We start from the raw sequence: 20,406 nt of genomic DNA on the forward strand, positions 1-20,406 counted from the left end.
ACTTTTTTTTTGTCAGGCCGTGTATCTTGCAACTTACTTTTTGTCGTAACATTCCTGGATGTTGCAACGCCCTGGAAGCTGCGGAACTCTGTTGAATAAAAAGAATAGGTAAGTTTTCTGGCATGTTTTTGAGTAATAGATGAATAAAATGGCAGACACATTGTTCCGAGAGAAACATAAATTGTAAACGAATTAAAACTCATTATCTGCTTCAGGCACAGCTGCGAAATGACAGAGTTGGTGACGATGACTGGCTTCGGCAGTTGCAGCCGATCATCAGGTCTCGACCGCCTTGTTGAAATGCCGAACATCACAACTACCGCAGTGAAGCACCACTATAATCAACGAATAGTGTTCTGTAGATTGTGTCTAACGACAGAAGCAGGTCATTATTATCTGTATAGTTTTGCCACCCTGATTGGAATATATAATCAATTTTAACAGTGAAATATTACTTGATACGTGTGCTGGCGCGTATTTGACGCTAATAAAGCACAACTTATTTATGAGAATATCTAGTTATTGGAGACTTGGCTACGTACTTTAGTTGCACGAGTCACTACCGATACAGATTATAACGATTATTTGAAACATATTTTAGGAGACTTTTAATATCAGTAGCAAAATATAAGTGTATTTATTTAAATAGCCACAAAGAAAAACACAAAAGTACGTAGCTAACTGAAGCAAGGTAGCAGTACTAGAGGTTCGGACATAAAATAAACTGGGGTGTAAATATAAGTTGCAAAGTTGTTGAGGAAGTGCTATGCAGAAGCTGAAAATCCCTTGACTGCAAGCAGTATAGCTACAGTATATGAGGGAGTGCTGCAGGTCGTGCAAATTGTATTACATTCTGCATATGAAACTAGCCGTAATCGCCGTTACGAAATGAATTCGCATTTTGTGAGTGTGGACTGAAGTTCACTGTTTGTAACAAATGAAAATTTGTGCAGGGTCGGGACTCGAACAGGGATTTGCCGCTTATTGCGAGCGATCCCCTTAATGACGTTTGCATCTTATTTATTTATCACCTTAACTGCTTTTTTGTGGGATAAGAAGGCAGGTTAATAAACAATCTTTATTCGTACAACTGCGCGCTTCTAGGAGGTAAAAAAATTATTTAAACAGCAAAAGCAAAATTAAAGCATGAGCACAACGAGAAGTCCGCTGTTTCGGCGGGACCAACATTAGACACTACAACCGCGGTTACTAGCGACAAGACGTCCGCGGATCCATCTAGCCTGACAGTAGGGGCGGGCACGTATCCACAAAGATAGTGTCCGTATGTTTCTGTGACTTGTTGCGGTCCATAAAACCGACCCCATCTGCTGAGAGGGTCCAAGAAGATACTACCCAGACAATTAGCAAAGTACTGGCGGTAACGCGGTTAACGTCGGAGACAAGTGAATCGTTCCAAAAGGAAGGTCCAAAAATCGAGAAAGTGCTTCTCACCATCCAGGTAAAGAGACAATATTGTCATATCCCTGAGCCATGTAACTGCGTGCGTGTTAGTACGTGGATAAAATATCAATCTGGGAACAGAAGGGAAGTCAGAGTCACTGCAGTTGGAGACACGCGCTGAATGAGGGCCCACATCAGTCTCGTCATCCTCCACGGAAAACTCACGTTCCAGACGATGTTCATCCGTATCAGGCAGATGGCAGTGGAGACATAACGGAGAGTCTACCATACGTGTGGAATGGAGTCTCTGGCGATTCATATATCTGTGGTTGACCAAATACCAGGCTGCTCTGGCGTCCGTTTCGAGGAGAGCGGCGTGCACCGAACGCCAGACCACTGGATAACTACTCGAGGGAAGACGGTTTGCCGTCGGATTCTGGGGATGGTCTCACATCATCCGGCAGTAAACGTTACCGGCCCTCTGCAGTCGCTCACTCGGCGGAGGGCCTTGACGTAAATGAAATTCACAAAAAACTCCTTATGATGAGATACAGTAGTTTCGGGTTAAATACGCGCCACTGCAGTCGGTGGTTCGTGAAAAGCGGGTGCCAGTTCTTCGATCAACCACTTCGGCTATCCGAGCACGCCTACAAGACCGACCCACACTTCCCCATGCTTTTAAATGAACACACCGCTATTTGACTGTATTGTTGTTTATTTAATTAAGACGCAGGTTTCGGCCTTTTTATGCTATTTTCAGGTGATACAGTTTATGTCATTAGCATATATTGCAGGCCATGAAGCTCAAAACTGATCATAAATTAAGAAAAATGTTTTCTCCTTACTAAATGCCAGATGTAAGATCACCATCTTGTAAAAAGATCAGTAAATAATAGCAAATAATAGTAATTTTTACTGATCATTTTACAAGATGATGATCTTACATCTGGCATTTCGTGGGGAGCCAATATTTTTCTTAATTTGAGTTAAAATGAACTGTCGAGATCGCAATAATATTTCTTTATTAACCCGTTTCGGTTTATATATAGGCTATCTTCAGGATTTTTTGGCCTCCTATGGTTGGTGCGGGTGGCTCCTCGGATTTCTCTGATACCACGACCGTGGAATAAAGGGCCAAAACCTGGGTCGTAATTATATAAACCACAATACTGTCGAATGGCGGTGTGTTCATTTAAAAATTACTCTATGACTGTTGATCAGAAACATCAAAAACGTCCATATGTCACGAAGTAGACAACCATTATGCTCGCACATTTCTTGATTTCTGCACAGGGAGAGAAATATTTTATCTTATTTACGATTTTTCCTTTACTTCTTGGTAGAAGTTTGCTAGAAGGTTGAATAACAAGTACACTGTTTTGTTCCACTGATTTTTGTTTATTTGAAACCAGTTAGCGGTTTACTGGGCCATCTACAGGAATCAATCGACTAGCGTTTGGTTGGGACGGTAGTTCTTAGGTAACCATACATTATAAGTAAAGATACAATCAACTTGCATAGAGTGTTGTACATCAAACTTTTTTCTTAACGTTGAAATTGCACTTTACCAAATGGATAATATTAAGCACAATAAATAATTAAACTGCACATTATTACAGATTAACCAACTATAATGATGAAGTTTGTGAGGTCTTGCCATTGGTTGAGCACTCTCCATTCATGTTATGCAACAAACATGTTTTTTAACATTGTAAATTAAATTAAATTAAATTAAATAAACATTGTAAATTAAATTAGGCAATGGACAATATTTCACAATAATTAAAATACACAATCTTACGTTATTATAGTTTATTCGTTATTATTGCATAGAGGTATCGTGACATTGGTTGAGAACTGTATAACTGAGCGCTAGTAACTTAAGTTGCGCACAAACTTCAACATCGTAAGTTGTAATACTGTAAAATGTGTATTTTAATCACGTATTCTGTGTTTAATATCGCCCATTGCATAAAATGTAATTTACAACGTAAAACATGTTTGTTTCACAAAATAAATGAAGAGTGCTCAGATTAACAGTTTCTCAGCCAATGTCAAAACCTCAAAAACATTAGCATTATAACTATTTAACCTGTAATAATGTGTAGTTTAATTATCTGTTGTGCTTAAAATTGTCCATTGCGTAAACTGTAATTTCAACGTTAAGAAACAATTTTGCTGCTCAGTAGCCTATGCAAGTGGATTGTATCTTTGCTTATAATGTCTGGTTACCTAAGAACTAGTGTACCTTCCAGATTATAGTTATCTGTTTTCTGAAGATGGCCCAACACGCCGAAAACTTGTTTGGAATTAACAAAAGTCAGTAGAACAAAAACAGTGTACTTGTTATTCAACCTTAAATATTTTATCGTCATTTTAGCCAGTCGAGGCATGGCTACATCAATGATGGATAAAATGTCTGTGTTTATACAGTTTCTTTATCTTCACATTACAATGCATGCATGCATGCTTGTCTGAAGGACACAGACGTTGTAACCATCATCGAGATAGCTATCTCATATGCGAGTGATAGTCGGATGTAGCCAGTGCGAATCATGGAAAGCGAAGAAGTGTTCGCCGCCAGTAATTATCGGGAAAGGCTGTCTCGCTCAATCACCTGATTTCAGCCCCGCAGGAAATGTGTGAGACTATTTGGAACAGTGGCTGAAACGTGACAGTTAAAATCCCCGCAGTTTGAAAGCTATATGAGGTGTGATCATAGACTTGTGGACTCTTTTCATCGTAGAATGAAGCCATTATCAGGGATAGACTCTTTGGTATAAGATATGAGCGCGAAGCCTTTGGTGGATCTGGTGTGCTTAGTTCTCAATAAATGCGAAGGCCGGTGTTCAGAGTTTCGTAGGAAATGTGGAGAAGCTAACTAAGGATAAGGTAACGAGAAATGCTACGCAGAGCCTTCTCCTGACGTTGCCAACTGCTCGATCCCGTCTCCGTTGCTACGTACGCATTTCAGTAGCTGTATGAGAGCTGCGCCACTTCCCGCTGGCAGCAGATAATCTTCCAGGAAGGCGGCCCCTCCCTACAGCTACTACGCCGTTCGCCCTCCTCCGCTAACCCCTTTCAGGGAATTCTGTACTCTGACCGGCCAAGTTCTTTGTTATTTCAGTTAGACTCTTGCAGCATGAAGCACAACTGACAAGGCAAGACTTCACCTAACGGGTCTCCGATTTCGATCACCTTTCGCAACGATTTTTGTACACGTTGTTATTCCGGTATTCACTCCGAAGAAGCTTCATGCAGCTCTCTGTGCTAGTCTGTCCTATGCAAACCTGCTCGTGTCTGCGTAACCACTGCAACCTGCATCCACTTGAATCTCCTTACTATAGTCAAGTCTTGGTCTATCCCTACAATTGTTAGCCTCCACACTTCCCTTCATTGCCAAACTGACGAATCCTTGATGCCTCAATATGTGTCCTGTCAACCGATAGCTTGTTTTATTCAAATTGTACCATGAAGCTCTTCTGCCCCCGATTTAATTAAAATACCTCCTCTGACCTACCCTTCTGATCTTTATCTTTCTGCTGCAGCACCATATTTCAAAAGCAGCTAGTCCCTTCTTGCTTGAACTTTATATCGTTCTCGTTTCACTTCCGTGCAAGGATGCACTTCACACAAGCACTTTAAAGAATCCTATAATTTGAATTGATATTCGATGATGAAAAAGTTACCTTTTTTAGAAACGCTTTCCTTGCTATTGCCAGTTTAAGTTTTATATCCTCTGTAATTCGGTCATAATCACTTATTTTACTGCCCAAACAGTGAAACTCATGTACTGTTATAGAGTCTCATTTCCTAATCTAATGCCTTCGACTTCTTCTGACTTAATTCGGCTACAATCCATTACTCTTGCTTTACTTTTCTTGATATTCATTTTGTAACCTCTCTTCAAGACACTACCGGTTCCGTCTCAACCGATTTTGCAAGTCCTTTGCCGTCTCTGACGGAGCTGCAGTGTCATCAGCAAACTTAAAATTGTTCTTTATTTTCCAAGAACGTTTATTCTGTTCCCAAATTTCTTTGGTTTCCTTTACCGTTCGTTCATTGTACAGACTGAATGACGTTGGGGATAGGTTACAGCTCTGTCCCACTCCCTCCTTAACTATTGCTGCCTTTCAAGCCTTCATCTAGGATAACTGCAGTCAAGTTTCTCTATGACTTGTAGATAACTTTTCGCTTCCTGTGCTTTATTTCTACTATATTCCAGCCAACACTGTTAAAAGCTTTCTCTTAATGTAAAAATGCTATAAACGTACCCTGACGTGACAAAGTCTTAGGGAAGCGATATGCACGTACAGGGTGTTCGGAAATTCCCGTTACAAACTTCTGGGACTTGTATAGCTGTGTGAGTACATAAAATTTTGAATGGGAATCCATGTCCGGAAACGTACCGTTCCCGCTCTACGACGGTTTCAGTTCCGATGTGTAACGCGTCCACATCTGCCGAGGAAAAGGGAAAACTCTCAGAGTTGCTTGTCCTGGTATGCAATAGGGTAGACAGGCTGGCGTCAGACGGTCACCTGATGTCACTTAAAACCTGCCTTGCAGTGAGACCTGAATAATACCTGTGCGTCTCCGATACAATAAACATGGTTCGGTACACGTTTCCAGAATATACGGACGTGATCATTGTGTATAGCGAAGCTCAAGGCAAAGGAAGTTCTAATAGTTGAGTGTATCATGGACGTTTTCCGCTATGCAGCACGCCATCGCACAAACGTTTTGCCCAAGTTCCCGCGGCGGCTCCGAGAAGCAGGTATCTTCACCGTGAGGGGGCAGGACTGTGGTGCTCCACGGCAAAGCTGCACTCCCGAATTTGAAGAAGATGTACAGCATCGTATTGAAGAGAACCCGTCAACGAGTACTCGAACAAATGCGCCTGCAGTGGGTGTTAGTCGCAGTATCATCTTGGGCGTAACTGCGTGAGCAACAATTACATCTGTATCACTTACAAAGGATACACGCTATAGGTCCAGCCGATTTTCCGCAATGCTGCACACGGTCCTGCACCGCTGCATCGACACCCCCCCCCCACCCCCACCCCCCGTTTCCACGTCGAATTCCAGTTCGCTGGGCAAAGAGGCCACTTCCATTCAGTCGCCATGCCACTGTGGAGCGTGAGATGCGTGCCTTGCAGTCCTGTTAAATTTGTTTGCAATTGCGCCCGCTTTTTGACTTGGGTCCCTCCTTGCTTGTTGCAAAATATAGCGGTCGTCTGCCTCTGTAGTTGACTGAGGTCGACCACCTCCTCTCTCCCCTTAGGGCACCAGTGAATATGGTTCGGAACACTCCCCACGCAAGTAAAACAATGCTGTGACCAGTACCAAACTCCTGTGCTACAATCGTCACACTTCGTCCTTCTTCCAGTTTACGGAAGATACTACCCCATGTTTAGTCGCTGGGTGTTGTGTGCTGTCCTTAGGTTAGTTAGGTTTAAGTAGTTCTAAGTTCTAGGGGACTTATGACCACAGCAGTTGAGTCCTATAGTGCTCAGAGCCATTTTGAGCCATTTTGTTTAGTCATCCAAATGTTGTCTCCGGGAGTTGTGGTAATGAAGAACACCATCACTGTGCACCGTAAATGTTCGCTGATGGTTGCACACTACCTTTCCCCATTCCTGCCTCGTGTTGCGGGGCCAACCCCGTTCGGAGCTATAGTCACGCTGACCTCACGCCATTCGATGCACAGCATTCTGTGCGCGACTGGAAAACCTCTGGCAATATGCTCCTGCGCTTTCATTCATTTCCACCAAATTCTTAAGTTTTGCAGAGCATTGAATATTTCTTTGAACACCCACCCACCGTAGTGCTCGACGGTCCCTTTCCGTCAGTACGAAATCTGCCTTATCTTGGTTTAGCTATAGTTGTTTCTTCGCGTTTCCACTTCACAATCACATCACCAACAGTGGACTTGGGCAGCTTTATGAAGGTTGAAACGGACCTGATGGACACTCAGGTGACATCCAATGACTTGTCCACGTTCTCAGTCACTGAGATCTGAACGACCCACTCTCCTGATACTGCTTCTCTGCTAACAGCACAATACTCCTCGCCTCTCTTTCACCGGTGGGTTCGCCTCTCTTGACTGCTAGTTGTCAAGTCCTATGGACACGTAAACAACTACTTGTGATTTAACAACAGGTTCACCAATAGTAGTTCACTGGATGAGAGTACTGTAGTTCCCAATCTTCGAACCAGTAAGCTCCAGTTTTGTTTTTGTATTTCTCTGGAGATGGGAATCTAAAACCTGCTTTAGAAACTTAAGTATTTTCAGAATTTCTTGTTATTCAATTTTCATCCCTTTGACGTCGCTTCTGATATCTTGGAGCCACTTGCACTGGGGGATTTTTATTCCAGTTGGCATATTATATTACATATCCCGCTATTACTCTTCCAGACTAGATGCCCGCGAAACACCATTCCACGTTTTCTCACTGTTACGCTTCTCAGCCTCTTTAATAGAACCTTCCCTCTTCCCTATCGAGACCCCGACGAAACTGCAGAGACGTAAATGAGTAGTTCATTTTCACCAGTAATTCATCTTCCAATGTGGCCATTTTAAGGCTACTTTCGCCTATTTGAAATACGCTATAATATAAGGAAGCCACCTTGAAATGATTATTATAGCCATCTTTACTTTTATTAAGCCATGAGTAGACATTACAGCATTCAGTATTATACTTGTTTCTCAGTTCCAACATCCGCTTCTTTTTCGGCAGTAGCACTTCCTTAGTTTTGCAATCTGACGACGAATTCTTTTGCAAAAATATTTCACGAACCGTAAAATGTACAATAACAGCAAACAGTTCTTTCTATCGACTTATGACTCGCTACTGCATGTGAGTAAGTTCGATGTTATGGGTGTTGAGTGCAGATTTTCCTATCCAGCTCTCGTCTGATTAAGAAATGAATTTTTAATTTCAGTTTCGTTTACGAGACTACTTCTTAATTTAAAACGCATTAGGAACAGATAGCTACATGTGAAACATTATCAGTGTTGGTGTTAGAGGGGTTTTTACGTTTCTTGACAAGGTTTAATCGGAAGTCGGATTTTCCACACGAAGAGTACGACAGTCCTTCCTAAACTGGGATACCTGGCAGTTTTATAGTGGTCATCGACGTAAACGTACATCACGACTAGCTCAGCCCCGTGATGATGCCCGCGGTTAAAAATTTATTTACAAAAAAATGCCCAAGTACGTGTTTATTCCAATCTTCTGTCAATTCATCTCCTCTTTCCCCCTCTCTCTGTCCATTTCCGCCTAGCACCGATCTCTGGCCACTTCCTCCACGCCCAATTCTCTGCCGAGTTCCTCCTCCCCCTCTCTCTGTATATCTCCTCCTCCCCCTCTCTCTGTATATGTCCTCCTCCCCTCCCTCCCTAGCCAACTCCATCCCCCCTCTCTCTCTGTCCATCTTCTCCTCCCCCCTCTCCCCGTCAATCTGGTCTCCCCTCTCGCTGTTCATCTCCTCCTGCCTCCTCTCTGTCGCCCTCCTCCTCTTTCCTTTCTCTGTCCATCTCCTCCTTTCCCCTCTCCCTGTCCATTTCCTCTTTTCCCCTCTCCCTATCCATCTCCTCCTTTCCCCTCTCCCTGTCCATCTCCTCCTCTTTCTGTCCATTTCCATCTCCTCCTCTCTCTGTCCATCTCCTCCTCCCCCTCTCTCTTTCCATCTCCACCTCCCCTTACATGTTTAAATCTCCTCCTTCCTCCTGTCTGTTAATCTATCTTCTTCTCCCCCTTCTCATTCCACGTTATCACCCCTGTCCCAAAAGGAAGCGGTTGGTTCTTACCCCCATAGTATTTCTTTGCAGATCGTATCTAATATGTGTACCATACTTGGTTGAAGTCGTTCCAGGGGTTTAGGATGAGATTTTTACCTGTGGTTTTGGCCACGTACGCGCATGTGAAATATATTTCATGTGTATTTTGTGTATTTCACACCTATTTGTACAATATTTCACCTGTATCTCTACCGCATTTCACTCTGCAGTTTCATGTTGACGCAGCTCAATGTTTATGACGTATCTCCTAAACTATGCTTTGTGCACTGATATAATTTTGGAGATACATCCAGCGGTATACAGGGTGTTTCACAATTCATGTTACATACTTCTAGAGGTTGTAGAGGGGATTTGGATCAAGTTTACATGGGAACCCATGTCCGGAAACGGTTCATTTCCATGTTACAACCAGAAGGGACGTCGAACAGATAAGCAGAACTATAGACCTATATCTCTAACGTCGATCAGTTGTAGAATTTTGGAACACGTATTATGTTCGAGTATAATGACTTTTCTGGAGACTAGAAATCTACTCTGTAGGAATCAGCATGGGTTTCGAAAAAGAGGATAATGCGAAACCCAGCTTGCGCTATTCGTCCACGACACTCAGGGGGCCATAGACACGGGTTCTCAGGTAAAAGCCGTGTTTCTTGACTTCCGCAAGGCGTTTGATACAGTTCCCCACAGTCGATTAATGAACAAAGTAAGAGCATATGGACTATCAGACCAATTGTGTGATTGGATTGAAGCCAGCCGGTGTGGCCGAGCGGTTCTAGGCGCTTCAGTCTGGAACCGAGCGACTGCTACGGTTGCAGGTTCGAATCCTGCCTCGGACATGGATGTGTGTGATATCCTTAGATTAGTTAGGTTTAAGTGGTTCTAAGTTCTAGGGGACTGATGACCTCAGATGTTAAGTCCCATAGTGCTCAGAGCCATTTTTGATTGGACTGAAGAGTTCCTAGATGACAGAACGCAGCATGTCATTCTCAATGGAGAGAAGTCTTCCGAAGTAAGAGTGATTTCATGTGTGCTGCAGGGGAGTGTCGTAGGACCGTTGCTATTCACAATATATATAAATGAACTTGTGGATAACATCGGAAGTTCACTGAGGCTATTTGCGGATGATGCTGTAGTATATCGAGAAGTTGTAACAACGGAAAATTGTACTGAAGTGCAGGAGGATCTGTAACGAATTGGCGCATGGTGCAGGGAATGGCAACTGAATCTCAATGTAGACAAGTGTAATGTGCTGCGAATACATAGAAAGAAAGATCCTCTATCATTTAGCTACAATATAGCAGGCCAGCAACTGGAAGCAGCTAATTCCATAAATTATCTGGGAGTAGACATTAGGAGTGATTTAAAATGGAATGACCATATAAAATTAATCGTCGGTAAAGCAGATGCCAGATTGAAAAAATGGTTCAAATGGCTCTGAGCACTATGGGACTTAACATCTATGGTCATCAGTCCCCTAGAACTTAGAACTACTTAAACCTAACTAACCTAAGGACACCACACACATCCATGCCCGAAGCAGGATTCGAACCTGCGACCGTAGCAGTCGCGCGGTTCCGGACTGAGCGCCTAGAACCGCCGGCTGCCAGATTGAGATTCATTGGAAGAATCCTAAGGAAATGCAATCCGAAAACAAAGGAAGTAGGTTACAGTACACTTGTTTGCCCACTGCTTGAATACTGCACACCGGTGTGGGATCCGTACCAGATAGGGTTGATAGAAGAGATAGAGAAGATCCAACGAAGAGGAGCGCGCTTCAATGCAGGATCATTTAGTAATCGCGAAAGTGTTATGGAGATGATAGATAAGCTCCAGTGGAAGACTCCGCAAGAGAGATGCTCAGTAGCTCGGTACGGGCTTTTGTTGATGTTTCGAGAACACACCCTCACCGAGGAGTCAAGCAGTATATTGCTCCCTCCTATTTATATCTCGCGAAGAGACCATGAGGATAAAATCAGAGAGATAAGAGCCCACACAGAGGCATACCGACAATCTTTCTTTCCACGAATAATACGAGACTGGAATAGAAGGGAAAACCGATAGAGGTACTCAAGGTACTCTCCGCCACACACCGTCAGGTGGCTTGCGGAGTATGGATGTAGATGTAGATGTAGATATGAAGTCGTACGTAAGATGTTTCTTACGCAATTCTCCTGTTACGGCAGGTTACCTATATATTCATGAATGGTACAATGACGCAATGTCATGGTATGTCCTCTGTTCCCATCTGTCTTGTTTTAATGCTTTCTGGTGATGTGTCAGTTGGCATCACGGTAACTAGTACTTCAGTAGCAGGATACCTGAATACACATGCGCGGAGTACATCGATATGTTATTAATTTACGGTGAATCTCGCCACAATGGAAGATAAGCTGTACCACAATTACTTTCCAAACCGTTTAATTCCATCTCATCCCATGTTTGCCAGAGTGGAACAACGGCTGCAGGAAAGTGAGAAATTTACAAACGATAGAGCAAACTGTGGTGCTCCATGGAAGCGGCGCACTGTCGTATTGGAAGAGGAGTGCTTCGTCAAGTTGAAGAGAAGCCACCGACGAGTACTCGTGCCATTGCGTGTGGCTCACTTGTGTGTCTGGCGTGTTCTGCGTGAACAGTAACTCCACCCATATCACCTCCAGAAAGAACACGCCATGCTTCCATCGGATTTTGTACCACGTGTCAATTTATGTACTTGTTTTTTACACCGTTGTGTGGATTATCCTCAGTTTCCGAGGCTAAGTTTGTTCACCGACGAAGCGATTTCAACAGGGAAGGTGATTTGAACACTAGAAATAGCTACATTTGCGATCAAGAAAACACCAAAGCCACGTGTACACGAATATTTCGGCATTAATGTCTGGGCAGGTATCTGCGATGGATGTGTGATTGGGTCGCACATCCTTCTTCCCCTCCTAACGGTTGCCAGGTATTTGATATTCCTGCAACAAGTGCTGGCGGAGTTTTTGGAAGATGTGCCATTGGACGTTCGGCACGGATTGTTGCTCCAGCATGATGTTTCGGCAGTACATTTTGCATTCGCACATGAAACAATCGGAACGTAGTCTACGGGGACAGGTGGAGCAGTCGAGGTGGACCACATGCCTGGCCACCAGGACCACGAGATTTAATCCCTTTGAACTTCTTCTTACTGCTCTACATGAAAAATCTTTTTTACGAGACTCGTGTCCAGTCGGAGGAAGATCTGGTTCTACGGACCGTGACAGCGGCAGAAGTAATTAACCATGCACCACGCATGATGGACAGTGTTTATCGAACATACTACGCAGATATACTGTGTGCACTGAATTTCGTGGTCGCTATATCGAACGGCTGGTGTAATATCACAGTAAATAAGAGTGAAATCTGTACATCTTGTTTCCCCTGTAACATGGAAATGAACGTTTCCGGCCATGGATTCCTATGTAAAAATTGATCTACTGAATACCCTCTACAATCTCTAGAAGTGTGCAATATTAATTATGAGGCACCGTGTATGGGGCCACTATCTTCGAAATATATTCTGAACACAGTTTGTTTGTAAAGAAGTAATAAATTAAAACGTCATGGATGAAGCGGCAGTTTTTTTTTCATCTCAGTGTTTATGACGTCATACCTCCTGAACTGTATCGTACAGTGACATAATTTTGCTGGTGCATACAGTGGTATATTTCAGTATCGTCTCCAAAATTTGTCGCAGATACAATTAGTAGTAAAGAAGTAATAAAATAAAACGTCGTGCCTAATGCGGCAGTTTTACTGTATCAACAGCGAATAAGTAGTAAGCGATACATTTTTTTCTCTTTCATCATTTTGTATTGGGTGTCATCGAAAATATGTCTCTTAAAAGTGCCGGCCGGAGTGGCCGTGCGGTTCTAGGCGCTACAGTCTGGAGCCGAGCGACCGCTACGGTCGCAGGTTCGAGTCCTGCCTCGGGCATGGATGTGTGTGATGTCCTTAGGTTAGTTAGGTTTAATTAGTTCTAAGTTCTAGGCGACTGATGACCTCAGAAGTTAAGTCGCATAGTGCTCAGAGCCATCTCTTAAAAGTATGAAAGTATGTTGTAAACTTGGTTGAAAGTCACAAAGTACTCTCATTCTCAATTACTGGGTGAATGAAGTATGCATAAAATATTCGCGCATCGTGGGGCACACATCTTTTTCACTCCTATCCCTACCCCTTTGACAGTTAGGTATTCGTAAGGTAGACTGTGCGTTAATTCAGGATACTAGTTATCTGCGTTTCCAAACTTCATGCACATCAGTCCAGCCGTTTCAGCGTCTCTCTCTCTCAAATACACACGCACACACACACACTCCTTTCATTTATAATATGTGTAATATTATGGGAAGATCGGGTATAATCGGACAGCGAATTGTATTGGATAAAAGCCATTTCTAAACACGCACGTTAGTGGAAGCATCTGTCGCGGCACTGCAGTGTGAACTAGGGAGAAACCAGACTACGCACACGATTTTGAACTAAAACAGTAGTGCGTTTCGGACTGGCAACAAGTTATCTGATTCTAATGAGTTTTTCGGTGCAGCAACTTAGCTTTGGAGTGCTGTGTTTTGTTTGCAAATAAACAATATTACATTTTGTATTTACTGAGCAAGTGCCCATAGCTCTTAAGGTATGTATTTTAGAGCCCATATTTACTGGACTTTTTTCCTTGTTTTGGTCCATACTACCTTATCTAAAAATATGAAAACCAAAGAGACTGCAGTAGAAGATATGTGTTTCACAGTACGGAAAAGGGAGAAGTGTTCATAGCTCTTAAGGTGTGATTTTAGAGCCCATGGTTACTAGAGCTTTTTTTTCCTTGTTTTGGTCCATACTATCACGTGTGACAGTTGCTTACCTAACAATCCTAGCAAAAACAGTGCCGGTATACATACTCCACCGTCAGAGTATACCTGACGATCTTCGCTTATAACTTTCGACCTGTGCGTTGAAACATTTACCCCTCTCCATCGTTCCTAAACGCATGTAACATCATTACGGACTCATCCTGTACAGCTGGTACTTATTTTAATTTAATACTTATAACATTTTACCTTCTCATTACATTTTTGAAACAAAAAATGACTTTTTACATGTTATAATTTCATGTCCGATACAACCCTCCAAAAATGTAAACTACCGAAAAGAAAATGGTGGAAAAATATTTAAAAATCTACCGACGTATGTTTTTATGACATCGATTTTTATAATTTTGTTAAGTAAGTGTGAAGAATGTTCCAATACAAGCTGGAGAAATAATTATAATTTCGTAAGAGCTTACGTTTCCGATACTACCCGACCTTTCACCACTGTGTCTATTCGACGCGAAAGCAGCGGCACTCGGCCTGGGCTGCTCCACATTCACTGCGATTCTGGGGAGAACGTGAGCGCTGAGTAAGACGCGCAAGGTGGGCGGTACTCACCGAGAGGAAGCAGACGCGACGGCTGCGGCGATGGTGACAGCGCAGAGGTCGGACTCAAACTGCAGGGCCCGCACCTCGCTCTGGCTGCCGTCCGCCGTTCCTGGAAGTGCCCCACAACGTTACACTGCCTCAATGGAACGCACAGCCACCGAATTTGCTTACGAGCTTTACAAGTAGCGGAATTTTTAGCTTCCTAATACGCTGATGCATACACTTATAACCATTAATATCGTAGCTCGAGGAAGGATAGTCTCATCATCATCATCATCATCATCTTTTCAAGGATTAGGCTGTTGCCCGTTTCGAGCTCAGAAACAAAATCATTTTCATCTTTTTCGAGGTCTTCCAATCTCTCTTTTCTCCTTCAGCCTGAACTTCACGATCTTCTGGGGAATTCTGTGACCTGGTATTCTGTTGTCTCCAATCATCATGATATTTTTGAATTTTTTTCATGCGTCTTGAAAATATGCTTTCTAATATCTTCATTTCTAGGCATGTCTTTCCTTCTGCAGCCCTTCGTCTTTCTTACGAACCCCGTCTTTGCAGTTTGACTTTTATTTCCTAGTTTTATATTTGTGACAACCAAGCTTTCGCTTCCACAGGATAATACAGGACCCGCCATTACTTTATAATATTCTATGATGGTCTCTTTTTGTACTTTATGACCCAATGTTCTGCTAATGTTTATGACCCAATGTTCTGCTAATGGTACCACAGACAGCTTCGAATTTTTGGATTTTATTTTCAAAATCAGAGTGAAAATCAAAATTTATTCACAGCCTAAATAAGAGGTTTGAGACACTTGTACTGAAACTGAATTATCCAAAACAATTTTTGATCTGACTGGATATTTTTCTCGGAATGCCATTATTTTCGTTTTCCTACTAGAAATTTTAAAGTCGAATTCGAGAGGCTTTGTGAAGCCAAATTCCCTAAGGGAGACAACCTCGACAGAATATCAGGCAAGTCGCGATACTTACAGGTGGCAGCCGCCTCGCGCGACTTCACCTGCGCAGTGCTCGTAACACAGACAGGGGACTATAAAATTACTTGCAAACTCATAAACAGCCTCGGATGATGGCCTGGATCAAATGGAAGGATAGCTAATGACGAAATTTTACTTACTGCGCGCCTACGGTACAATAGGAAGAATGCGTGATTAAATTTGTACGTGGTTTAGTTATATAAATGGAGCACGATTTAGTACACGGTGGTTGTAATCAAACTTTCGCTACTTGACAAAGCCGACTTGAAAAACGAGTGATCGTAGGACAATGAAATTTCGTGAAAACGTTTGCAAGGACATGCGGATGACAAATGACGTATAAACCTTTGAAAGAAACATATTTTACTTTCCACATGAGAGAGTTCAAATCTGCTTATCTTAGTCGTCATGCCGTTTGCAACGATCGGCCAACGATTCGGTATTCTCCAAATTTGTCACGGAGTGACCCAGCGGCCTCACGAGCAATGGGAGAGGGGGCTTCATCGTGCATCAAAGTAATTGAGTCCATACCACCATTCTCTCGTACAGCAGGGATCACATGATGGCGAAGCAAATCACAGTAACGTGTGCCATTGGTGCTACATGTCCTCGATCCTTGGGCTCCGAGTTTCTGAAAGAAAAATGGACGTGTCATGAATCGCGCTGCGAAACCATACCACTCAGCAACGCGTTCACTATGCAGGGGAACTTAATGAACGTTCGCTGGCGGAGACGGTCCCTAAATGCGACACCTGGGAGTGTTCACTGCCACAGTGAGCATTAAGTGTGCTCCGTCAGTCCACAAAATATTCCAAGACTGCATGGCGTCAACTTCATTCTTTGCAAGAAACGTGAGAGCAAAGTCTACTCGAATGTTTGCGTCACGTGGCAAAAGTTGGTGAGTAATGTGAGTTGGTACGGATACCATTTCACAGTTGTTCGCAGCACTTTTCGAACGGTGGACCATGAAATGTTCAGCTGTCGTGACACAGGTCGTGTACTGCTTGAAGACCGCACATTAAGTACAGCATTCCCAACCACGGCAACAGTAACTCCTTCAACAATTTGTGGCGAAATTGGCCGTCTGCCTCTCCCGGGAGCAAACTGAATCACTTTACAAACGTTTCCACAAAGCTTCATAATCCAACGATCACCCGTTATTCATAGCGGGCCGTGTGAAGTAGCGAAAGTTTAATAACAACCATCCTGTACATGAATCTAGTCAGGCTGGATGCTGAGCCGAACTGAGCTTTAATGACAGATAATGATACAACACTCCATGCAGCTTCAACTCTATTGTAGAGTTACTCAACTGTAGTGCTTGTAGACTGGTGTCGTGCCCGTCTCTATCTACATCTACAATGATACTCTGCAAAACACACTTAAGAGCCTGGTAGACCAGTGATCGGATGTTTCCAGTGTGTGAGACGCTCTCACATTATCTTGTTAAAAAGTAACGTCCCGGATACTTTGAAGACAGGACACAGCTACCGGCCATTGCACGTCAGAAAAGCAACGGCAGGTGTCCAATTTGCCAGCTATGAGAATCAGAGGGCTTGGCTGCAGCGTGTATGCAAGCAGCGCGGCTCTGATGCTGGTGTGTAAGCACCGACAAGTACGCAAGGGGTAAGTGTGGCATTCGTGACTTCCGACCTGCATGCGGTAAAGGCGGAAACATGAACTATGACGCTGTTATCACCAATTTCACCCAAACACGACCAACGTGCTGTTATTATTTTCTTGGCTGCCGAAGGACAAACACGTGTAGATATTCATCGGAGAATGAAGTATGTGTATGGGACAGCATGTCTGTCGGAAACCAGCGTTGTGGAATGGTGTGTCAAGGGGTTCTCGTGCTTTCTCGTAACACACGTCTCCATACAGCAAATGTCGTAACGCAAAAGTTACACTACTCACTTGAGACACTCCAGCACCCACCCTAAAGTCCTGATCTCCCCACATGTGATAACCACGCCAATGCCTTGAGGATCAACGAGCCCCATCCGACAAGGATGTGCAACAAACAATTACGTACTTCTTAACGCAACAGGACACTGTGTTTTACCAAACGGGTATCTCCAACTTAGTGCGTCGCTGGGATGATTGCCTCTATGCCCACAGCGATTTTTTCTGAGTAGCATACCAATTCTGGACTGTACGGCCTTCACATAGAAAGTTTTTGATTGCCCATTATATCCTGACTTGGAATCATATTGCAAAAAAGGGAAGGTACCATTGATAATCAACAAGGCCACCGACAGATTTAAACTATTGATATATCGATAGTACTGTCGGTTATCACCTATTACTAATTTAGTCAAGACCAATAATTATACAGTGTTGGCCTTACTTGAGTTCAGTTGTTGCTTTGTTGATCAGTTCAGTTCATACTTACAGTGGAATTTAATGTAAATGCTGCCGTTTATTAGTTTGTGCTGTGTGCTGTTCTGACAGTTTCTGTTTATGGATAAGTTTGTAACAAAACCGATTCTGATTCGTCCACTGGCGTTATGATAACTTAAAAATGTGTACGAACTACTATAATAGCCGAATTACCTATCTATAGCTTTTTTAATGTTAACACGAGAGTCGTTATTTGGAGACAGGTAGAACCTTGGGGTTGCAATATTTCAGTAGTTCACAATGCAGCGGGGCGGTAAAAAAACATTATAAATAACATTAAAATAAAATCAGTGCATAAAAATACACTTGGATTTCTTGTCTCCCAAAAATCACGTTTATCGACAAAAATATCGCCCAAATGACGATGCTTACATTTCTTTAAAAAATTTGCTGAAAATTCTATCATTATTAGCCGACATGGCACGATATTGCCCAATCTGGTCACTCGGTTGGTTTTCAGTTATGAAAACCTGTTCCGATACGGAATCATGGAATGGGGTTTGCGGAGAGCGGAAGAGGTATGTCATGACAGCACATTTTACAGTTCGGTCGCCACTAAAAGATTTTTTTCAGCCAGCTGCTTGAATTCATCCTAACCGATAGTGCCTGGCACCCCCCCCCCCTTTCGACCAAAATCTATTTACGTTGATGTCATACTATAATTACTGAAACTACGAATTCACTGCACAATTAAATCTTAAAATGTGCGTGCACTCACGCGGTAACAGATGACAAAACACGTATAATTAAAGGAATAACATGCAGTATCTGAATTCCGTCTTTTCTTATGGTGCATATTATTTTATTTGGAAACAATGTACAACAACCACCTTTTCCAAATTCTCCACTGAGCACGGTAGCAATCCCTGGATTCGGAAGGTGAGGTGGTTCGAATTCATCCGCCGGCAACTTTGAAACTGGTGTTTTGTTGTTTCCCATTTTCAATTTAAGCAAATGTCAGGGTTGGTCGCTTCTATAGGCTTCGGTCAATTCCTTCCGAATTACTTTCTTTTCTGACAGATTATAATTCCCTTAAAGATGCAGCCTCTCTTCTTAAATGAAAATAGCTGCATCGATGGAGAGCCGAACATCTCTTCGGAGACTCCCTGCATTAAAACCAATATCTACATTAGCAGGCCGCTAGTGATCATTATTTTGTACTACACATCTATGCATAAACATGACTCACTTATGGAACGGCGATATATCATGCCTTCAAGTTTTACTACAAAAACGACGTTCTATTGTGAAATCTCTTATTCTTAATATCCTTGGAACAGAGAGTCCAATCGTCACAACTCTAACATACTTGTAAATAAATGTCATATCAACCATTATTTACAAATATGTTAGAGTTGTGACGGTTTGGCTTACATGGTGTACTGCGAACTATGGATGAATGGCAATAGGCAGATACCATGTTTTTAGATTTACGAAAAGCATTTGAAACGGTATCCCACTACAGACCGTTAACGAAAGCACGAGCATACGGAATTAGTTACCAGATATTTGAGTGGCTCGAAGACTTCGTAAGTAATAGAACACATTATGTTGTCCTTGGTGGTGAGTGTTCGTCAGAGACAAGGATATCATCAGGTGTGCCCAGGGAAGTGTTATAGGACAGCTATAATTTTCTGTATATACGAATGATCTGGCGGACAGAGTGGGCAGCAATATATGGTTGTTTGCTGATGATGCTGCGGTGTACAGGAAGGAATCGAAGGTGAGGTATTGTAGGATAAGACTTAGACAAAATTTTTGGTTGATGTGATGAGTGGCATCTGCCTCTAATTGTAGAAAAACGTAAGTAAATGCGGATTCTTAGGAACAACAAACAGGTAATGTTCGGATACAGCATAATTGGTGTAGTGCTTGACACAGTCACGTGATCCAAAAGATGGGCCTAAAGTTGCAAAGCAATAGGAAATGGAATGAGCGTGTGAGGAGAGTGGTAGAGAAGGTGATAGGAAAGGCGAATGCTCGTCTTCGGCTTATTGTAAGAATTCTAGGAAAAATTGGTTCATCTATAAAGGAGACCACTAGTGCGACCTATTCTTGAGTACTGCTCGAGTATTTGGGATTCACACCACGTCATATTAAAGGAAGTCATCGAAGCAATTCAGAGGCGGGTTGCTGGATTTTTTGCCGGTAGGTCCGAACAACAAGCAAGTATTGTGGAGATGCTTCGGGCATTCCTGGCGGGAAGGCGACGTTCCTATTGAGGAAATTTAGAGAACCATCACCTGCACTTGACTGCAGAATGATCCTACTGCAGCCAACATACATTTCGCGTTACGACCACCAAGATAAGATACGAGAAATTAGGTCTCATATGGAGTCATATACACAGTCGTTTTTCCCTCGCTCTGTCTGCGA

General features: G+C 42.8%; 1 protein-coding gene across 1 annotated transcript in view; it reads right to left on the bottom strand.

Moving 5' to 3' along the window:
• Positions 1-14,719, bottom strand: part of LOC126249676 (uncharacterized) — a 169,994-nt gene extending 155,275 nt beyond the window's left edge. Inside the window, exons 1-2 of the mRNA XM_049951355.1 lie at positions 14,643-14,719; positions 38-88 (exon numbers count right to left, since the gene is read on the bottom strand). Coding sequence (XP_049807312.1) covers positions 38-52 — 15 coding nt within the window. The 5' untranslated portion in view covers positions 53-88; positions 14,643-14,719. The remainder of the gene's footprint in view (positions 1-37; positions 89-14,642) is intronic.
• Positions 14,720-20,406: the final 5,687 nt, after the last annotated feature.

This window comes from Schistocerca nitens, chromosome 3 (genome assembly GCF_023898315.1).
Source record: "Schistocerca nitens isolate TAMUIC-IGC-003100 chromosome 3, iqSchNite1.1, whole genome shotgun sequence".
NCBI lineage: Eukaryota > Metazoa > Arthropoda > Insecta > Orthoptera > Acrididae > Schistocerca > Schistocerca nitens.